We start from the raw sequence: 20,665 nt of genomic DNA on the forward strand, positions 1-20,665 counted from the left end.
GACCCTCTGAAAGCTTGAATACACTCCCTATTAGGAAAATGCCTCACCTCAGTCACATATGAAAAAATAAATAGACCCTCAACAAATACAGAATAGAGCAACCATAAAGTAGAAATACAAACGCGCAGACAAAAACTGAACTGGAAACTATGAGAAGCCAGACTCTCTATGCAGGGCAACAATGAAAAAACAGAACCATTCACATTCCTCAAACAATAAAATCAAGAAATACAATAAATACATAATCATAATACTAAAATCATACTACTAATAATATTTTAAAAGAAGCTGAGTAAAAGATCAAATAATTACTCATATACAAGTTCTTTTTAAATGTCCCAAATACCAATAAAATATTTCAAAACAGCAGACATAGCAAATAACACCTGAAAAATAAAACTAAAATGGATTTTAAAAATTCTTGCTCTCCATACCTGGGAACATTTGATTTCCAGTCACCTTGGGATTGTCGTGGAGTAGTGGTAGTGGGATGCACAAACTTTCTCCTCTCATTCTTATATATATATATATACACACACACACACACACACATAAACTCATACACACATGCACTCCCTCTCAGACAAACCTGCAGGTATCTCCAGCTCTTCTTTGGTTGGGATCTACCAGCATCCCCAGGCCCTCATCTTCATTACAACTGCTGGCAGGTTGGAATTCACCTGCACCCCCCATTTTATCTCTCTCTCCCTCTCCCTCTCTCTCTCACACACACCCTAGACAAGCTCCCATTTACATGCACATACCGCAGGTAGGCTCCCATTCACATCCACCCAAATCCCAGGCAAACTCCCATTCTTACCCACACCCTGTTCATCCCAGGAAGGCTACCATTCACACACACATATACATATGCAACCCAGGCAGGCTCCCATTAACACACCCATCCCCGGCAAGCTCCCATTCACTCACACATACACACACACACACACCCCCCAGGCAGGCTCCCATTCACACACACATATACATATGCAACCCAGGCAGGCTCCCATTAACACACCCATCCCCGGCAAGCTCCCATTCACTCACACAATCACACACACACACGCACCCATCGCAGGCAGCCTCCCATTCCCACACACACCCATCGCAGGCAGCCTCTCATACACACACACACACATCCCAGGCAGCCTCCCATACACACCCACACACACCCATCGCAGGCAGCCTCCCATTCACGCACCCAGTCATCCCAGGCAGCCTTCCATTAACGCACTCATACCCATCCCAGGCAGCCTCCCATTCACACACACACATACAGACCAGGCAGTCAGGGTCCATGGGTCATTTTTCCTCTGCTGATGCTGCCAGCCTGTTCCTTTGTGTTCTAATCTGGCTGCTGGATACTCCCGTTGAAGGAGGAGTTAGCAATCTGTTATAGATCTTGCTAGGGAGCTAGCAATCTGCAGTAGATCTACTCCTTCAGAGGGGAGGAGTTAGCAATCTGTTATGGATCTTGCTAGGGAGCTAGCAATCTGTAGTAGATCTACTCCTCCAGAGGGGAGGAGTTAGCAATCTGTTGTGGATCACCCCGCCGGGGGGGTAAAGTAGCAATCTGTTCAGGATCTGATGCTAGGAGTTAGCTATCTGTTCAATGCTGTTCCCCCAGGGGGAGGAGCTAACAATATGTAATACTCCGTAGGCAGAGTTAATGATCTGTCGTGGGTTGGCTCCCACAGAGTGGCAGTCTGTATGATACCATTCTAGTAGTGTAAGGAATAAACACTTTATGGAAATTGGTGAATCCCTGGGCCAATGGCAGATGACAGCGCCCCAGGAGGATATCCTGAGAGGGACCACCAGCTAGGCTGGAGTATGGAGACAAACACAGATAGTTCTTTATTAGACAGGAAGTAGAACCTCCAGAGGTGGCAGTAGTGAGCTGATGTGCCCGGCAGGGCTGAAGTCCCTCAGATACTGGAACTGTGATCTCTGGGTTGTTGAGCTGTAGAGAGAGACTATAGGTAATGAGTAGACAGGGTATGCTGGATACATAACCAGTAGTAGATGATACACTCATAATTGTAGATATCTGTAATGGCTTCTTATGCAATAGAGAACCTTCAGTATATTCAGGAACAGGAGCCGTAGGTGAGTACTGATTCCTATTTGCAGTCTGGAATAAGAACTCACAATATCTGTGTATGAGATGGCTTCTGGAAGAGAAGAGAGTCTTTGGAGGGTTTTAGGAACATAGGCCCTCATGGAGTGATTACCGGTTCCTATCTGCAATCTGCAATAGTAATGTACCAGATATAGGTATGCGATAGCTTCAGAGACAGAAGAGAGTCTGTGAAGGGTTTTAGGAACATGGGCCCTCATGGAGCGAGTACCGGTTCCTATCTTCAATCTGCAATAATAACTCACGATCTCCGTACCTGCGATAACGTCTTAGACAGAAGGGAGCCTTCAGGGTTTAGGAACATAGGCCCTCATGGAGCGAGTACCGGTTCCTATCTGTAATAGAACTCACAGTGTTCACGTCTGCGATTGCTTCCAGGCAGTAAGGAGTCTTCTGAGCATTCAGGAAAGTAGGCCCTCGAGGAGCAAGTACCGGATCCCGTCTTAGCAATCTGAAATCAAGAAGAGAGAGCGGGGCCCCCGAGTAGCGGGTACCCCTAGGTAAGTTTGTGGAGGCAGAGCAGCGGAGAAAGAATTCCCCTTGCTAACTCGATTTGTAGTTGCAAGCAAAGTCCTTTTAAGTTGGAAGCGGATGATGTCACTACAGGGGGACACCCCCGAGGTTCGCTCCCTTGCTGGAACAAACTCTGGAGTGCGCGCGCACATGCGCGCGCGTGCACCCTAACATCATCAGGAACATGGCGGATCTGCAGCATCAGGCCAGCCTGGGGATTCCGGGGAGAAGCGGCGAGGAGAAGCCACGGCAGCATCTGTCCGTCAGACCCAAAGGGAGTCGCCACAAAGGTAGAGAGGGTGGAGCGAGGGCGAGAACAGGCACGAACACAACACTTTGTGGAGAAAAGCCGTTCTGCACCTCTTCTTCCTGTGCTAGCACCGCAATAATTCAACACTCGCGGTGCTAGTACTTCATGTATTCTTATCTCACAAGAATAAAGGAAGTTCTAGCACTGCAAGTGTTCAATACCGCAGGGCCAGCACCGGAGGAGGAGCTGAAGGACAGACTTCCTCTGCTGTGGCTTTCTGCTACTGCCACCGGTGGGATCGGGTCCACTGGAGGCAACACGGGCCTCCTCTTCTTCCACCACCGGTGGGATCAGATCCACTGATGGCAGCACAGTCCTCTCCCTGCTCCCCATGCTGCCCCACCGAGTGTGCCACCCTGTGCAATTGCACGATTTGCACACCCAGTGGTGCCAGGCCTGCTCAATCGTCTTGTCCTTTCACAAGCAGTAAGGAGGGAAACATTTAAGCATTATCTTATTTTATATAACTGTGCATTAGTACAACACACACAAGAACCTTCCTTCCCTATTTATAACCTTAGGAGATGATGTTCCCAACAAAAGGTACAGATCTCCCTGTTATTTGTTGACCAGAACAAATGTCTCAGCAATTATCTATTTGCTCTTATTCTTTCTCCGAAGACAAGCAGGATGTCAGTTCTCACATGTGGGTTGCATCATTTGATGGTGCCCAGCATGGAACTTTGATTTCAAAGCCTCTAGAAGTTATGGGTATGCTCTGTTGAGCATGTGCAGCCTTAGCCATCTCCCTGCTTCCCAGGCAGGGCCCCTCAGTCTCATTTTTTCTGCTAAGCTTGTAAGTCATTTTTCTCACAGATCCCTGCAGATTTTGTATTCTCCCTCATGTATTTTTAGGTAGTGTATGTTTATTTTCTTTTTTTCTTGTTTTCTAATACTTTAATTCTGTCACCACATGGTGCATAGGCCTGGTGCCCTGCAGAGCCTGGTCAAAGTTTTGTTTTACACTAAATAATGTTGACTAACAGCTTATGAGTTTTATTCTTTTCCTCTGCCTTCATGTGTTTTGTTGTCTTTGTCAGTTGCCTCATGACACCTATTGTTTGCAGGGTCTCTGTGTGGTCAGACTAGGGGCCGATATTCATCCACAGAGTGGCTAGTTAACCAGATCGTTCATCAAAATGTGTTACGGCCCAAATGCACGTAAAATGGGTCTAATGCACGCGATAAATATCACAACGCAAGTCAGCATGCAGATTTTACATTTGTTATGCAAGTGGGAAGAGTTAATGCAAATTGAGGTCTCCTACCACAGAATGCAGTAGATTGACACACAGTAACATGGAATTTAATGTTAGAAATAACTATACCTTTTTTTGCACTACAGGGGAAAATAACTTTTTATCACGCGACTGCAATCGTTGTTACAGATTGCGGCTATTATTGCAATAAAAAGAGGTATTCTATCAGTCATATCTACCAGGCCCTTCTGGCCTAATACAAATATCTGTTCTTATCTGGCCTGTCTTCCTAAACCCATAATGTTTGTGCCAAGTTTACTTGGGGCATACTGGATGGTTCAGGAGGTTCGCCACAGACAACAACAAGAACAACTCAAGAACAGCCAAAGGCCGGTCCAACCCCTCCTAGAGAAGTCTCTGCACGGAGGCCGAGCCACTGGCCCCTCAGGAAGAGGGTCAGGGCCCACGGCAGCGCCTGGTACCCAGGTGGTCATGGCTAGGAGATAGAGGAAGCACATCTTTCCTCCCCAAACTTCATTGCTGCGCAATCCAGAGGATTATATGGTTAGCAAGTATCACCTAAGCTCTCGGGTTATCCTGGAATTACATGAAGAAATTCAATGGGAGGAATGTTCCAAACCACTTTTTTCCCACTATCTGGATCAGTCATGACAGCTGTATCTGACCACATTAATCACTACATAGCATTTTCTTGGGTCAGACAGGCTTGATGGACTTGAAGAGAGGCTTTTATGCTTTTGCAAATTTTCCCAGTGTTCTGGGAGCTATTGACTGCACTCATGTGGCCATCATCCCACCCCATGATGGAGGAAAACATTCGCAACAGAAAGCCCTTCCACTCTATCAACGTGCAAGTAGAATGTGAGGCTCAAATACACATTCTTGACATGGTGGCTAGGTACCCGGGAGCCGAACATGATTCCTTTATACTTAGGCAATCGGACCTCTATGAAAATTTTGAGGATGGCCTCTACGGTGACGGTTGGCTCATAGGTAAGAGAGATGCTTCTTCTCTATTCGATCTCTGGCTATGTGTTTGTAGCAAATGGCATGGACATGGGGGGGGGGGGGGAGCTGTGGGGGATGTAACAGCATCGCTGACATAACAAGTGGCTTGTATAGTTAGTCTGCAAGCCAGTGCCCCAAGGCCTCTCTTTTTTTCCCCATGTTGCAGAGGTCCGCTAATCTTGTGAGGAGTGGCGTTCAGCCACACGAGGGCAAACAATGCACTTGCCATTAAGCTTGGTGTGTGAACATGCACTATACACTTTCTACGTGTTCACTTTAAAAAGTGGCCTGTTTCTATCCTCCCATTTGGAGCAATTGAAATCTCTCTGGTTAATCACAAGCTTGAAGTGTCCACACTGCTGGTACTGCCAGATCACATGTGGCCTGTTAGTGGTGGGTCAGCCAGGATTTTGGGCACAGCTTGTCTTGGCTATCACATAGCTAAACCAGAAGCAGTGGCCTGTGCTTTTTGGGGACCAGGCATATTCCCTGTTCTATGGCACACAATTTGGTATTTCTGGAGAATTTACTGTAAAGCAGGCAGGGATTTGCCCAATCAGACCATGAGATAGCAGTTTTTCTGCTAGGACAGGGTGGCAGCTCTTATGTATTCCTTCAAGGTTGGCTGTTTGAAAGGACGTGAGAGCTTAAGCTACTGTGAGAAAGTTTTCACTGGACTATTGTTAAAATAATGATGCCTGATGAAGCCTTGTCGGTGAAACGCTGGCCAACGTCGGCAGTTCAAATATTGATATATTGTGTGGATTGACTCGGACATTGCCTAAAGTTAAGTGGCAGCTTGATATATACATTGCTCAACATTAAGTGGCAATTCATATATTCATACAGTGTGTGGATTGACACGGATATTGCCTATAGCTAAGTGATAATTTGATATACATATCGCTTTGAGTCAAGTCGAGTTTTGCACGTATTTTGTGGACCAATATGGATTTCGTCATGAGCTGAATTGAGTTTTTTATATATAGAGAAAAAAATATCAAAAAAGTATTTTTGTGAATTTTGAATAAAAGGTGGAAAGAGGATTTTTGACCGATGATTGAAATAGAGCAAGCTTTTAAGTTTTATCAGGCTTGCTGATATTCTGAGGTCTTTTTCCTCCTTATTTTGAATGACTGTTAGATCCAGTGTGAGGTATATTATACAAAAGATTTTTTTCTAATTTTTCAGTGAGAGTAATTTGTGGTTCTGTGATTTTTGATTACTTTCATGTGCTTGTTTTGTTTGGAATTTTTCTGAGGGGCAAGCCATTGCCTCTGGCACGTTACAGTAGGTCTAATACCATATGGGTTCCAAGTGTTTTTGTTACTTTTTTTTCAGGGTTTTCTGGTTGATTCCAGCAGTGCATGTAAATATAATATACATATTGTAAGTGTAATTTTATTTATTAAATAATTTATAGGCCACATTACTTACCTCAGAAGACTGTACTTTGAATATCCTTTTTCATGGAAAATCTATTATTATAAATACATAATTTTGAATGTGTGAAGGGAAGAATGAGTGAAGTGACTGTGAATGGGCTTGGGGATTGGGGGGATGAGTGAGGTGTCTTCTGATGTTTTCCTTCTCCTTTACACTGCCCTATTCAGTTAAAAGAATGCTTCACAATCCTGGTCTGTTGTAGTCCCTCTTTAAAGAAAGAATTTTTTTTTTTGGGGGGTGGAGGGATTTTTAAGTATTCAAATTATACTTGTGCTATTTGTGTTTGGAAATATTTTTTTTGGGGAGGCACCAAATTATTAGGGATGTGCTGAATTACTAGCCTGCCCTGGGCACTATCATATCTCAGGTCCTGTTCTTACAGAGTCTCCTTGAGTAGAACCCAACTCCATTCCCTCCTAGAGCCTGTTATTGTTCAGACTGCCTCAAAAAACAAAAGTGTGTGGGGGGGGGGGGGGGGGGGGGGAGGGGGAACAGATTATGTTAGTGCTTAACTTGTAGCCAAAAAGCAAGCGACACTGTCGGGTGGGGTGGGGAAGGGGGGTAGAGTGGGAGAGAGCAAGGGTCATGGTTGGTTATGACGTGTGAAAGGGAGAGGCCAGGGCCAGGTGTGAACTCTCTTCTAAACAAAACTCTCACATTTATGAACACACTCTTCCCTATCACTGTGATCCCCCATCCCCAACCATTTTTCACCCACCAGTGCTCAGTAAGTACTGGTGGTGAAGGACAATTTGGGATTGAACATTTGTGGGAGCCATGGATGGAAGGTCACTGAGGTAAGGAAGAGGAGAAGGATAGGGAAAATGGGTCCCTTTCTCCCTATTTTCCTTTCTACCCTGGTGATCCCGGTTCTCTATCCCAACCCCCTCTCATGATTCCCCCTGTGGTCCTAGAGCCCCTAAGTCTCATTCCAATCCCTTGTGGTCCTCAACCCCTCCTTCCTCTTTTGATGGTCACTAATTCCCCCTCCCTGGAAAATTATTCTATTGATCAACTCTACTCTCCTTCCTTGGTCAGTATGGCACAGACTTCCTGTTTGAGCTGAAATCAGCTGATTATCCTCTGCCATGAGGAGTGGAGGCAGACTGGTATATACCACTTACTTTCCTCAGACTGGATGGAGGAAGGTCTGAAATTTAAAAACATATTCTGCAGTATGGGATCTACTTGCTACTTGGGATCTTGCCAGGTACTTGTGACCTGGATTGGCCACTGTTGGGAACAGGATAATGTGCTTGATGGACCCTTGGTTCTTTGTTCTTTGCCTATTTCAGGACGAAGGAAAGGAGCAGCACCACTTAATTCTCTCTTTTCTCCCCCCCCCCTCATGACACCCCTTCTATCCCTTTTCCTCTTCTCATTCACTCTTTCCCTGTCCCCTCGATTTCTTCAGTCATTGACTGCCCTCTGCACACTGATCATCTCATTCACACCTCACATTTCCCCTGATCCCCTCACTCACACTCCACAACATCTTCAATCCCCTTACTCACTCTCTTGCCCCTTCCCTCTCTCCCAGTGTGGTTGCTAATGGCAGAAGTAGCAGGGCCTTCGAAGCCAGCAAGGTAAACAGCAGCCAAGCCAGGAAGTTGACATACCTAGTAGTAGCAGAAGCAGTGGGATTGATAGGCATTCACTTTGTGTCTCTTCATCTTTGGCCATTTATCTACAGAATTTATTTATTTCTATACACAATTTTCTATTCTCAAACTCCAAATTATCCATTCTGCCTCAAGGCCTCCCAATTGTGCCAGGAAATTACACATAAATCAATGCCATGTAGCTGCTTCTATGTCAAAGTACACAGCTCCAACATTCTCTAGTCTGCTTCCTCTGAGGCCTAGAGGGCTAGAAATGTTCCTTGCCACCCATGGCTCTGCTCCATTTCTGCAATTGAGCCAGAACTAATTTGCACTGCAGGCTTCACTCTGCCTCCATGAATCCTGGAAAAGATAGCAGAATGCCATTCTGGGATGTTCTGCAAGAAATTAAGCCTTGAGTAACAGCACAAAAAGGAGATGAATTAGCATAATTTTGAAACTTGTGAGCTGTAGTACCAATCATCAAGGCCAGGTTTGAAGCCTTGAAAACTGGCACTACTAGTTTCAAACTTATGCTAATTCAACCCTGCAGTGTCTGCTTTAGGGTCTCCTCTCCTCTCTTCTCCTGTTTCCTGCAGAACAGGATGGGAAGGACTGAATTAAGGAGCTGTTCTTTGCTTTATCTGCTCCAGGGTCTCCTGTCCTCCCCTGCAGCCTGCCTGATGGAGAGGGGCTGAAGCAGAACACCCCTCTGTGAAGCCTCTTAAGCCTGAAAAGGTGTAGCAGAACTGAGTACTAAGCCATTTCCCCTCAAATTAAGCCCTGGATTGTCTGTTGATGGTCTATCACTACCCAAAACAGTAGTGCCTTTGGCACGGTTTACTTTTTCCCTTTTGTTTGAGATAGCCTATAGCTGGAGAGTCCCCACATGTGAAGAAATCCAGTGGACAGTAAGATGTCAGTCCTCATAATACCCTGCTACTTTCCCTTGGATTTGGTTTCTTTCTCCAAATCTTAGCATTATCATGGCCTGAGGGACCCTGCCTGGGAGGCAGAGAGGTAGCTAAGGCTGCACAAGCTCAGTAAAGCATGCTCAAAACTTCTAGAAGCTTTGACATCAAAGTTCCATACTGGGCTCCATTGGATGATATAACTCTCATGTGAGCACTGACATCCTGCTGTCCATCTGAGAGCTACTATTACAATTCTAAATTAGGTCTCACTAGGGATTTATACTGGAGCAATAGCAACTCCTTTTTTCTGCTTACCAATCTTCTCTTGATGTACCCAAATATCTTTTTGGCTTTTGCCATCATCTTATCCACATTTTTGGCCACCTTGAGATCATTCAGATCCCATTCTAGTTTCATGCACAGAAGAATTTCATCTCTATACTGTACTACTCCCTTGAGTTTTTGAAGTCCAAATGCATGACCTTGCATTTTTTTTTAGCATTAAATCTTATTTGCCAGACTTTCAACCATTCCTCAAACTTCACTTCCAGATGTGTACTTTTTCTTGAAGACTTCGATTTCAGTTCAGTATTGCAAGCACTAATACTAACTTCCATGGCAATACTATAATTCTCTTTATGTTGGACTCCCACTCTCTACTATACAACCACTACAACTAATACAAAATGCTATGGCAAGACTTCTATCTGGTACAAAACAAAAATAACATATATCTCCTACATTCATCAGTTTGCACTGGTTCCTTATAGCCTGGAGAACTAAATATAGTGATGCGCATGATTTACAAATTGCTACATAATGACTCCAGTCATCGGCTGGCATCCACACTTGGAGTGTACAAACCAACACGTCAACTGTGCACTATGGATAAAAATTTGCTGGAAGTTCCTACGGTAAAAATCACAAGACTAGAGATCACGCGAAACCAAGCGTCTGTGTAGTAGGTGCAAGACTCAGGAACCTGTTACCTAGTTGATATGTACAGTATCATCTACGAGCAGTTTCAAAAAAGCACAAGACCTACTTATTTGAACAGGCTTTCCAGTAGCTCAGGTCTCTTCTTTCCTATGGCTCTTTTATTACGCTTTGTTTTTGCTTTAATTTAAATAGCATTGTATTTGAATATGTTTTTTAACATCATCTTTGTAAGCCACTGTGAATTATCTTGGAAACAAGCAGTATAAAATAAGATTTTAGATAAAATAAATACCCTCTTGCAGAGTCTGGTGACACCTGCAAAAAGAGAAATCTTTCCAAATAGCCCTTCCACAATATTGCTTATGAAATTGTTGAACAGAACCAGATTGAGGACCAATGCCTGTGGCACAATGCTGGTAATTCCCTTTCCTTGGAGTGAACTTTTTTTTACCTCTACCTTTTGTCACTTTCCACTCAACCAGTTTCTACCTCAGTCTACAATCTACGGTCTACCCTACAATCCATACCTGGGTCACTCAGTTTGTTTATAAGTCGCCTGTGTGGAACTGTATTAAATGCCTTGCTGAAATCCAAGTGCATTATATCTAGCTCTATCTTCTGGACTAATTCTCAGGTCACCCAATGAAAGAAATTGTTTACATTCATCTGACAAGACCTACCTCTTGTAAAACCATTTGCCTCAGATCTTGTAATCCATTGGATTCCAGATACTGCACTATGCTCTGTTTTTTGCTGCAATTCCATTAATTAAATTAACTCACCACTGAGATCAGAGTAACCAGAATGTAGAGTTCATACTCCTTAGGACTGGCAATGTTCTCAAGGAGAAACAGCAAACCTCTACTCTCAAGGAGAGTTATATTTTGTCTAGATTTCGTTTATACTTTCTTCATATATGTTTACTTTTGTTGAAGATGCTGATTTGTGCAGAAACTATGGGGATACCGTCAGAAAAGTCTTTCCATATTTAAGCAGCCGCAAAGCATGTGAGTGTTTAGCTGGGTTTGCATATGTACATGAGTTGTTTTTCATTTTAGTAACAGAAGTAATAGGTTTTGAATTGTGGGGGTATAACATATATGTTTTGTAGGTATGTGATAGAGATGTTTACTTTGTCAGGAAGTCAGTTTCAGTGTTGAATATTATTTCAAAAGATTTTACACCATGTTCACTAAAATTTTCACAATGGCTTCATCGAGTAGAAGATATCTATTAATACATTTGCCCTGAGGAAACCCTTTTTTGGGTGAAACAAGGGTCCTTTGTTGGGAATTCTTTATATGTGTGTGAAATTCTTGATATCTGAAAAGTTTCTTTGACTCTGGTGGGGTTTTATTGTTTGCTTGTGAAATCTATAATGCTGTGAGACTGGAAATATTAGGAAAAGCTGGGGATTTATTGTAGGAGTGAAAATGGTGATATTTGAAAAGATGCTTTGTCTTTGGTGGGAATTCACTGTATTTTTGTAATATGTATGATGCTTGGTGGGGATTTATTGTATGTTTGTGTAATTTATAAATGCTTTTGTGAACAACAAAGTAATTTTGTTTCTATGATTAGAGATTAAACAGAGTGAAATGTTCAGAATATCTTTTAGATATATGTTTAAAAGTTGTATAATGATTATACTGATACAGTTTTTGTGAAATATTTTGCCTTATACACCATTGTAATCTTTTTTGCATATTTCCTTTATGCTTTATTAATTATTTATGAATATATTGAGTACATTTTGGTGGTAGTTTGTTGTGTTTCTTTCAATGCTCTGGGTTTACCAGCCCCTACTCAGGAGTGGCTCCAGTAGTCTAGCTCCAGCTCCATGCTGACTTCCAAGCCAAGAGAGACCCTCAGGTCTAGTTCTAGACTGCTCCAGGAACCCTTGCTTTGGAGTTGCTCCAGTGCCAGAGTAGGGGTTCCTGGAGCTGCAGCTGAGAGCTTCTCTTGGCTGAGGAGTAAAAACTAGATTACAGGAGCTGCTCTGGAAACAGCACGGGCAAAGCCAGAGCTCTAACCCCTTTGTCCACTTTTCTGATGAGGAACCTTCTCCGCCTGTCTCCAGTCCTTTTGAACCATTCCTGTATTAGACTATGGAAATTTATTTCCTGCTATTCTGTTTAATGTAAACCGGTATGATTTACATCGGATGTAAGAATGTCGGTATATAAAAATTAAAAATAAATAAATAAAGAAAGAAAGAAACATTGAAAAGGATACATAGCAGAGGATGACATTTGGATTGGGCAAAAGTGCCAAGGGAAATGTTCTTAAAGGAAAATTAAGCAAAACTGAAAACATCTCCTTGACTGAAGATTGCAATTTAATGGGACTGGAGCAGAAAGTGTCTATAAATATTTAGGAGTAGAGGAAAATGGAAAATTCAACATAAGTATTGAGAGAAAAGTAAAGAGTACTTTAGAAGAGTGAAGCTGATATTGAAGAGTGCCTTAACAGCACAAAATAAGATGCAAGCTATTAAACAGCTTCCAATTCCTGTATTATCATATAGTTTTAGAATAGTAGGCCAGTCTCATAAATATCTTGAAGAATTGGATGTTAAAACAAGAAAGCTCCTTCACTCTCATCTGGTAATTTATAAGAGGCAGTGTATGCTGAGATTGTACATCCCTAGGCATGAAATACCTACAGTACCTGAATGTAATCCACTTTGAAGTGCCAAAAAGTGGAATATAAATAAATGATGATAATAAAAAGGTGGTATGGGTCATATTTAAATTGATTACACTTACACAGCAAACATAATAGGCTGTCAGGCATACTTAATGGCATCAATGGACCCAAATAAAAAATAAGTTCAGAAGTACGAAAGCAAGTAACCATCCTCAGTCCTTAAGCGAGAACAATCACTGTGGCGAAAAGAAGGATTGACTGAAGATCCACCAGAGAAGAAAAGTAAAGAAGCTACAGAAATAGCAAGACAAAAGAAGAAACTTTTTAAAGAATCAGATCAGCAAACAAGAAAGGATGATTGGCACATGCATTAGTACAGTGAGCAGTACAGAGAGCAACCCCACGTGGATCAAGATCTGACACAGAAGAGGTAAATTTAAACCTATGGATGAGAGATTGTTGTTTGCAGCACAGGACAGTAGACTGTAGATGATGAGGTTCACAGCCAGCACCAAAAAGACTGCTAAAATGGACAAATGCAGATTCTGTGGAAAAGAAACACCTTGTCACAAGATGTGATGAGCTAATGTCAGAAGGCCTGAATACAGAGAGGCACCAAAAAGTAGCACAGCTTATTCATTGGAAGCTGTATAAACATTATAATAATCAACATACCAAACAAACATGGAACAATCCTATTCTCACTGATAGGAAGATTGATGCGCGAAAACCAGATATTGTGATGAAAGAGAAGAACACAAGAATTGCATTGCTGATAGAGATGTTAGTACCCAGTGATTATTCTGTAGAACATATGGAGAAAGCAAAAATCCTTAAGTAACAAGAGATGCAATTAGAGACCAAGAAAATGTGATAGAAAGATACAGAAATAGTCCCAGTCATATTGGGTGCCACTGATCTAATTAAGAATTTTCAAGCGCATCTTGATATGTTGCCAATTAAGATTACACCTCATAAACTCCAGAAACAGGCTGTCTTTGGTATAGTGCAAGTACTAAGAAAGGCATTAGCAGTACATTTGAGAGAACATCATCAGCAACATGCCATGGCTTACTAATAAGGTTCATTTCTGTGAAAGTATGTGCTAAGTAAACCCTTTTGGAGAAACTGCCCTGGAGCTGCCAGAACTTTCCTAAATTCCCTTAATGCCCTCAGATATATCCTATCTGGCCTCATTGCATTAGCTTTGCTAGTTCCTCATGAGCAAAGTCTTCTCAAAATTGATTGAGGTCTACCTCACATTGATTTCTATTTCTAGAAGTTCTCTATGATCCTACTCCAAGCCCTTCCTCAGTGAACACTAAACAGAAATATTTAAGTAATTCTAATTTTTCCTCATCAGCATCTACACGTTCTTCCCTTACCCTTTGAATTTTACAATCCTATTTTTGTACTTCCTCCTGTCACTAACATATTTTCAAAAAAGGCTTAGCCCTTTGTTTCTATTTTTATTCCATATTTATTTATTTTATTTATATTCTTTTTTATACCGAAGTATAGCTGAGTGCCTTCACCCCGGTTTACAGTGTAACAACTTCATACAATGAACAGGTTATATTATAACACAATATAAACATAGTTATAACATCTTGGCAACAGCAGAGTATAACAAGTTAGAATGAGACAATTTAAGGTTTAATTTAGAAGAAACTTATTAAAGAAGTATTAGAATTCAAGATGAGGTTGATATTAATATAAATTGATCATATTAATCTGTGAATGATTGTCTAAACAACCATGTTTTTAGTTCTTTTTTGAATGTTTTGGAATCTTTGATTGAACTTAGGCATCCTGGGATAGAGTTCCATTCTGTTGGTCCAGCTATAGAGAAGGCTCTATGTCTGGTAGGGGTGTGCATTCGTATTGAACATAAATGTAAAACGCTACTTTTTTTTTTTTTAACTTAAAAAAGTGATAAGACATAAACGATCGGATTTCCAACTTATTCAACATAGCTATGTTGAATAAGTTGGAAATCGCGATTGTTGATCCAAAATAAATATTTAAACCCCTCACCTTCCTTAATCCCCCCCCCAAAGACTTACCACAACTCCCTGGTGATCCAGCGAGGAGTGAGGACGCCATTTCTGAAAGCCTTTCCGAGGAGCACGTGACATCGGCGCCACGTCGGAGTGACGCGACGTCACGTGATTCCCCGCGGGTTCGCGCCGGAACGCTCGTTCGGCCCAAAGGAACTTTTGGCCAGCTTGGGGGGGTCAGGAGGCCCCCCCAAGCTGGCCAAAAGTTCCTTTTGGGCGGAACGAGGGTGCCGGAGGGAACTCGCGGGGAATCACGTGACGCCGCATCACACCGACGTCACGTGATCCCCCGCGGGGTCGCTTCCGGGATCCTCGTTCGGCCCAAGAGGAACTTTTGGCCAGCTTGGGGGTGTCAGGAGGCCCCCCCAAGCTGGCCAAAAGTTCCTTTTGGGCCGAACGAGGATCCCGGAAGCGACCCCGCGGGGAATCACGTGACGTCTGCGCCACGTCTCAGTGACGCGGCGTCACGTGATTCCCCGCGAGTTCCCTCCGGCACCCTCGTTCGGCCCAAAAGGAACTTTTGGCCAGCTTGGGGGTGTCAGGAGGCCCCCCCAAGCTGGCCAAAAGTTCCTTTTGGGCCGAACGAGCGTTCCGGCGCGAACCCGCGGGGAATCACGTGACACCGCGTCACTCCGACGTGACGCCGACGTCACGTGCTCCTTGCAAAGTTGGTCAGAAATGGTGTCCTGACCCCGCTGGACCACCAGGGAGTTGTAAGTCTTGGGGGGGGGGGGGATTAAGGAGGGTGAGGGGTTTAAATTTTTATTTGCACATATGGACATATACTCAACTCATTGAATTCTGTTTATGTCCATATTGACCGCAAATGGAACCCCCTTTGGACATATGGACATATGAACTTAAACTTTTGCTCTGCACATCCCTAATGTCTGGTAGAAGATAGTTTCGCAGATGAGAGAGGAGGAATGATTAGCAGTAATTTGTCAGAAGATCTTGATGGGCGGGGTGATTTGTGAATTGCAATCATGTTGTCCAGAGATGAATTGTTGTCTTTGTAAATTTCATTATGTAGAATGGTTAAGGATTTGTATTTAATTCTCTGTGAAATTGGTAGCCAGTGAAGGTTTTTTAGGGTTGGGGAAATGTGATCAAACTTCCTTTTGCCGCTGAGCACTCGTGCAGCAGCATTTTGAAGTAACCGTATGCCTCTTTGCTCTCTTGACTACTTTCCCAGCTTCTATTAGCTTTTCCAGATATTATCTGCCTTCCTCTTTTTGTGATAACTCGTCATTTATGAATGCTAACCTGTTTTTCCTTATTTTTTCAGCCACTTCTTTAGAAAAGCACAGCAATCTTTTTCCTCTTTATTGATTTTCTAACAAAAAGATACATTGCCCTTAAAATATCACCTTTTGATTTTGTCCATTCTTTGACTTCCCCTAGCTTATCCCATCCAGTTAATGCCTCCTTGAGGTAATCCCCTATCTTAACAAAATTATTTTGCCTGAATTCCAGGACCCTTGCCTTTGAATGAAGCACCCCTGCATGTGCTCTAATACTGAACTAAACCATCATCATATTCATCACTTATTTATATCACACTTTTCCAACCATGGAGTTCAAAGCATGTTACAGCAGGAATGGACTTTACAGTGTGTATTAGGGATGTGTATTGGTTTAAAACAGACATCAACAGGGTGATTCCTCCCCCAATTACATTTCACAGATTGTAAGCCCAGGTCCAGTATCATCTTCTCATGTATCACTTCTGTTAACAATGGCTGGATCAGTTCTTTCTGCAGAAAATCCAGGACCTCCCTGCTTCTAGATGACACCTCAGTTGGGGGTGTCCCAATCGACATCCATCAGATGGAAATCACCTAGCAATATCACTTTGCCGCTTGTAGCAATTTTGTGAATATCTTCAATTAAATCACTATCCATTTCTTCTGTGTGTGAAAGCTGCCTGTATATCATATCATTATAAATGGATATTCTATTCCCCCTTTCCAGATTAACCCACAGTGCCTCCTCCTTATCTTATAAGCCCTGCAATTCTGTTGCTTTTATATTATTTTTTATATACAGTATAGTACCATTCCTCCTCCATTTCTTCCTTCCTGAATAATTATAGCCTGATATAATCATATCTCAAGATACAACTCAATGGTTTGCAGTATGAATGAAGGAAATAATATAATAGATGACAATAGGAATCCTTTTATATTAAATAATCAGCCAACATCAGTACTACTGGTTTATTTAACCTTCTTTGCCTTCACAATAATCAAATGGCTATGAAATTAGAGTTCAGACAATAGTATTTTTTGAGGAAATCTTTTTGCAATTGAAACCACTGATCTTAGCTTCATAGTCAGCTGATTAGGGTGACTATATCAGCTGACCATGATGCTAAGATAAGTGGTTTTAATTGCAAAATATATTTACTCAAAAAATACTATTGTTTGGAGTCTAAGTTCTCAGCTATTTGATTATTGAGAGGCAAGGAAGGTTAAATAAACTGGTAGTGCCTATTATGATGGCTGATTATTTGATGCAGAAGGATTCCTATTGTCATAACCATAACTCTGTCATGGTTCTCTGTGTACCATGTCTCTGAGTCCACCACATTATCCAAATTAGCCTCTTTTATGACTGCCTCTACATCTGGGACTTCCCCCATAATGTGAGCATTAGTATGCTAGCTTTTCAGATGTCGCCCTTATTTCCCTATACAATTTTAAAGATTTACATACCTGAGTACTTTTACTAACCTTAGGACTGCACTTTGCCCATCCATTTCCGATGATCCTAGTTTAAAGCCCTCCTGTGTAGATTTGCCAGTCTGTTCTGGAATATACTGTTCCTCTTCTTTGATAGATGGACTCCATCTCTGCTCAGCAAAGCTATATATTCTATACTATTTATTCTTTTACATACGTGAAGCCCAATATTCAGCATTACTTAGCTTAAAAAGTAGCAACTTATCCAGCTAAGTAGTGGCCACTGAATATCTGCCTATTTTCAGCGGAAACCACTTTGCCGGGTAAGTCGCTTAACCAGCTAAGTAGTTAGCTGTATAGCTAGTGGGCAGATTGAGGTGCTGCTACTTATCAATTTAATTTAGCTGGATAAGTCGCAATATTCATTCTTAATCCTGTTAAATTACCAGATAAATTAAGCCTGCCATAGAGTAGGTCAATTTAGCAGGATATAACTTACCTGGCTAAGTGGCAATTTTGATGGAGATATTCAGCAACAAGCACCTCAGCATGTCCCACATCCGCCCCTCCTCCTCCTCCTCTTTCCCGCCACCCTTTAGCCTCTCTCATCTCTCCCTCCCTCTATCCATGCTTCCCGCTCCCTGGTCTCCCCCCCCCCCCCTTTACTTACTCGATCTCATCCTCTACCAAGATAACTCACCCAAACTCATCCCTACCCTTCCTACTTATTTATTGGAGCTAACTCCCATTCTTTTTAACCATTAGCTAATTTAAATATTTTATTTCCTGATTTTGTTATTACTTTATCTAGATCCCCTTCTTACGCCCTATTGGATGGTTCTCAGATTCATAGCGATAGCCTACTAGACGCTCTATTCTAATATGCAGCTCTAATGTAATGTTCCAATGTAATGTTCCAATGTATTGCCTGTTCATTATTGTTTTGCTGTTCTATATATTTTATTTTTATCTCACGCCTATGTTGTAATGTAATGTTCCAAAGTATTGCCGGTTTATTATTGTTTTGCTGTTCTATTTATTTTATTTTTACCACACGCCCTTGTAATGTAACGCCTCAACAGCGATTGTTCCGTTATAATGGAAACCAATTTGATTTGATATCTTAATCAAGAATGTCGGTATACAAGAATTTTAAATAAATAAATAAATAAATAAATAAATAAATAAATAAATATCCCATGAGAGGCTTCTAAGAAAACTAAAAAGTCATGGGATAGGGGGTTGTGTCCTTTCATGGATTACAAAATGGTTAAAAGTCAGGAAACAGAGTAGGATTAAATTGTTAATTTTCTCTGTGGAAAAAGGTAAACAGTGGAGTGCCTGAGGGATCTGTACTTGGACCAGTGCTTCTCAATATATTTATAAATGATCTGGAAAAGAATACAATGAGTGAGGTAATCAAATTTGCAGATGATACAAAATTATTCAGAGTAGTTAAATCACAAGCGGATTTTAATAAATTGCAGGAGGACCTTGCGAGGCTGGAAGATTGGGTATCCAAATGGCAGATGAAATTTAATGTGGAGAAGTGCAAGGTGATGCATATAGGGAAAGATAATCCATGCTGTAGTTACACAAAGTTAGATTCCATATTAGGAGCTACCAACCAGGAAAAAGATCTAGGCATCATAGTGCATAATACATTGAAATTGTTGGCTCAGTGTGCTGCGGCAGTCAAAAAACCAAGCAGAATGTTAGGAATTATTAGGAAGAGAATGGTGATAAAAAACAGAAAATGTCATAATGCCTCTATCACTCCATGGTGAGACCACACCTTGAGTACTGTATACAATACTGGTTGCTGCATCTCAGAAAAGATATAGTTGTGATGGAGAAGGTACATAAAAGGGTGACCAAATTGATAAAAGGGATGGAACAACTCCCCTATGAGGAAAGGCTAAAGAGGTTAGGGTTGTTCAGTTTGGAGACAGAAGTCTTTAAAATCATGAGAGTTCTAGAACAGGTATATGTGAATCAGTTATTTACTCTTTTGGATAATAGAAGGACTAGAGAGTACTCCATGAAGTTAGCAAGAAAATCGAAGAAAATTCTTTTTTACTTAATGCACAATTAAGCTCTGGAATTTGTTGCCAGAGGATGTGTTTAGTGCAGTTAGTTTAGCTGGGTTTAAAAAAGGTTTGGATAAGTTCTTGGAGGAGAAGTCCATTAACTGCTGTTAATCAAGCTGGCTTAGAAATAGCCATTGCTATTACTGGCATCAGTAGCATGGGATCTACTTAGTGTTTGAGTACTTGCCAGGTTCTTGTTTCCTGGACGGGCCACTGTTGGAAACAGGATGCTGGGCTTGATGGTCCCTTGGTCTGACCCAGTATGGCAATTTCTTATGTTCTTATGTTAGCCGGATAAGTTTTATCTGGCTAATTTACATAAATGTTTAATTTTGAATATCTACCTCCATGTGTTCTATGGATGCAGAACTATACATCATATGCTATATTATGTGTCCTCTGCATCTCAGACTTTTTACTGTGTTTGTTACAGCTTAATTTTTTATAGATGTTTGAGCAATAAGCTTTTCTTTTTCTCACTCGCTTAAACAATAAGTATTTATTATCTTCGTTCTTATCATTTTCACTTTAGGGATATTATGAACAACAAGGTGTTCTATCAGCATCCCAACTTAATGAGAGTATTGGGGATGCATGAAACTGTAATGGAGGTGATGGTGAATGTGCTAGGAGGAGACAAATCTCAGGTATTGCATTTCAATTTCTTTTTCTTTTTACATTATTAGATGACTTGCCTGATCCCCCTATCTCCCCTCCTCTTTCTGTATAATTTTATCTAGTCATATCAGCTCTGAGAAGGGAATTCACATGACTTATGACAATGTTCAAAGCCTTTCCATGGGTAAAACAGCATTTTACCTAAGGAAATAGACTATTTGAATATCGCACGTTGTTCAACAATTAATGAATTAATGTATTTATTTATTTATTTGTTTGTTTGTTTATTTGAAATATATTGTTCATTGCCTAGCTGATATAATCTCTATAAGCAATGTACAATATATCCACATAACAATTTTTTCAAATCTCTTACATTTAAACAATAATAAAACATAATGGTATAAAAATACAGTATTGTCCACCTTCGTACCATATCAAACTTCTTCCATCTCTATCATCAATCAGGTCTT

At 41.4% G+C, this 20,665-nt stretch overlaps 1 protein-coding gene across 1 annotated transcript in view; it reads left to right on the forward strand.

The window, feature by feature from the left end:
• Positions 1-20,665, forward strand: part of RYR3 (ryanodine receptor 3) — a 1,291,138-nt gene that overhangs the window by 565,695 nt on the left and 704,778 nt on the right. The window contains 1 exon segment of the mRNA XM_029600192.1: positions 20,107-20,221. Within this exon segment, the coding sequence (XP_029456052.1) occupies positions 20,107-20,221 (115 nt within the window).

This window comes from Rhinatrema bivittatum, chromosome 4 (assembly GCF_901001135.1).
Source record: "Rhinatrema bivittatum chromosome 4, aRhiBiv1.1, whole genome shotgun sequence".
Lineage (NCBI taxonomy): Eukaryota > Metazoa > Chordata > Amphibia > Gymnophiona > Rhinatrematidae > Rhinatrema > Rhinatrema bivittatum.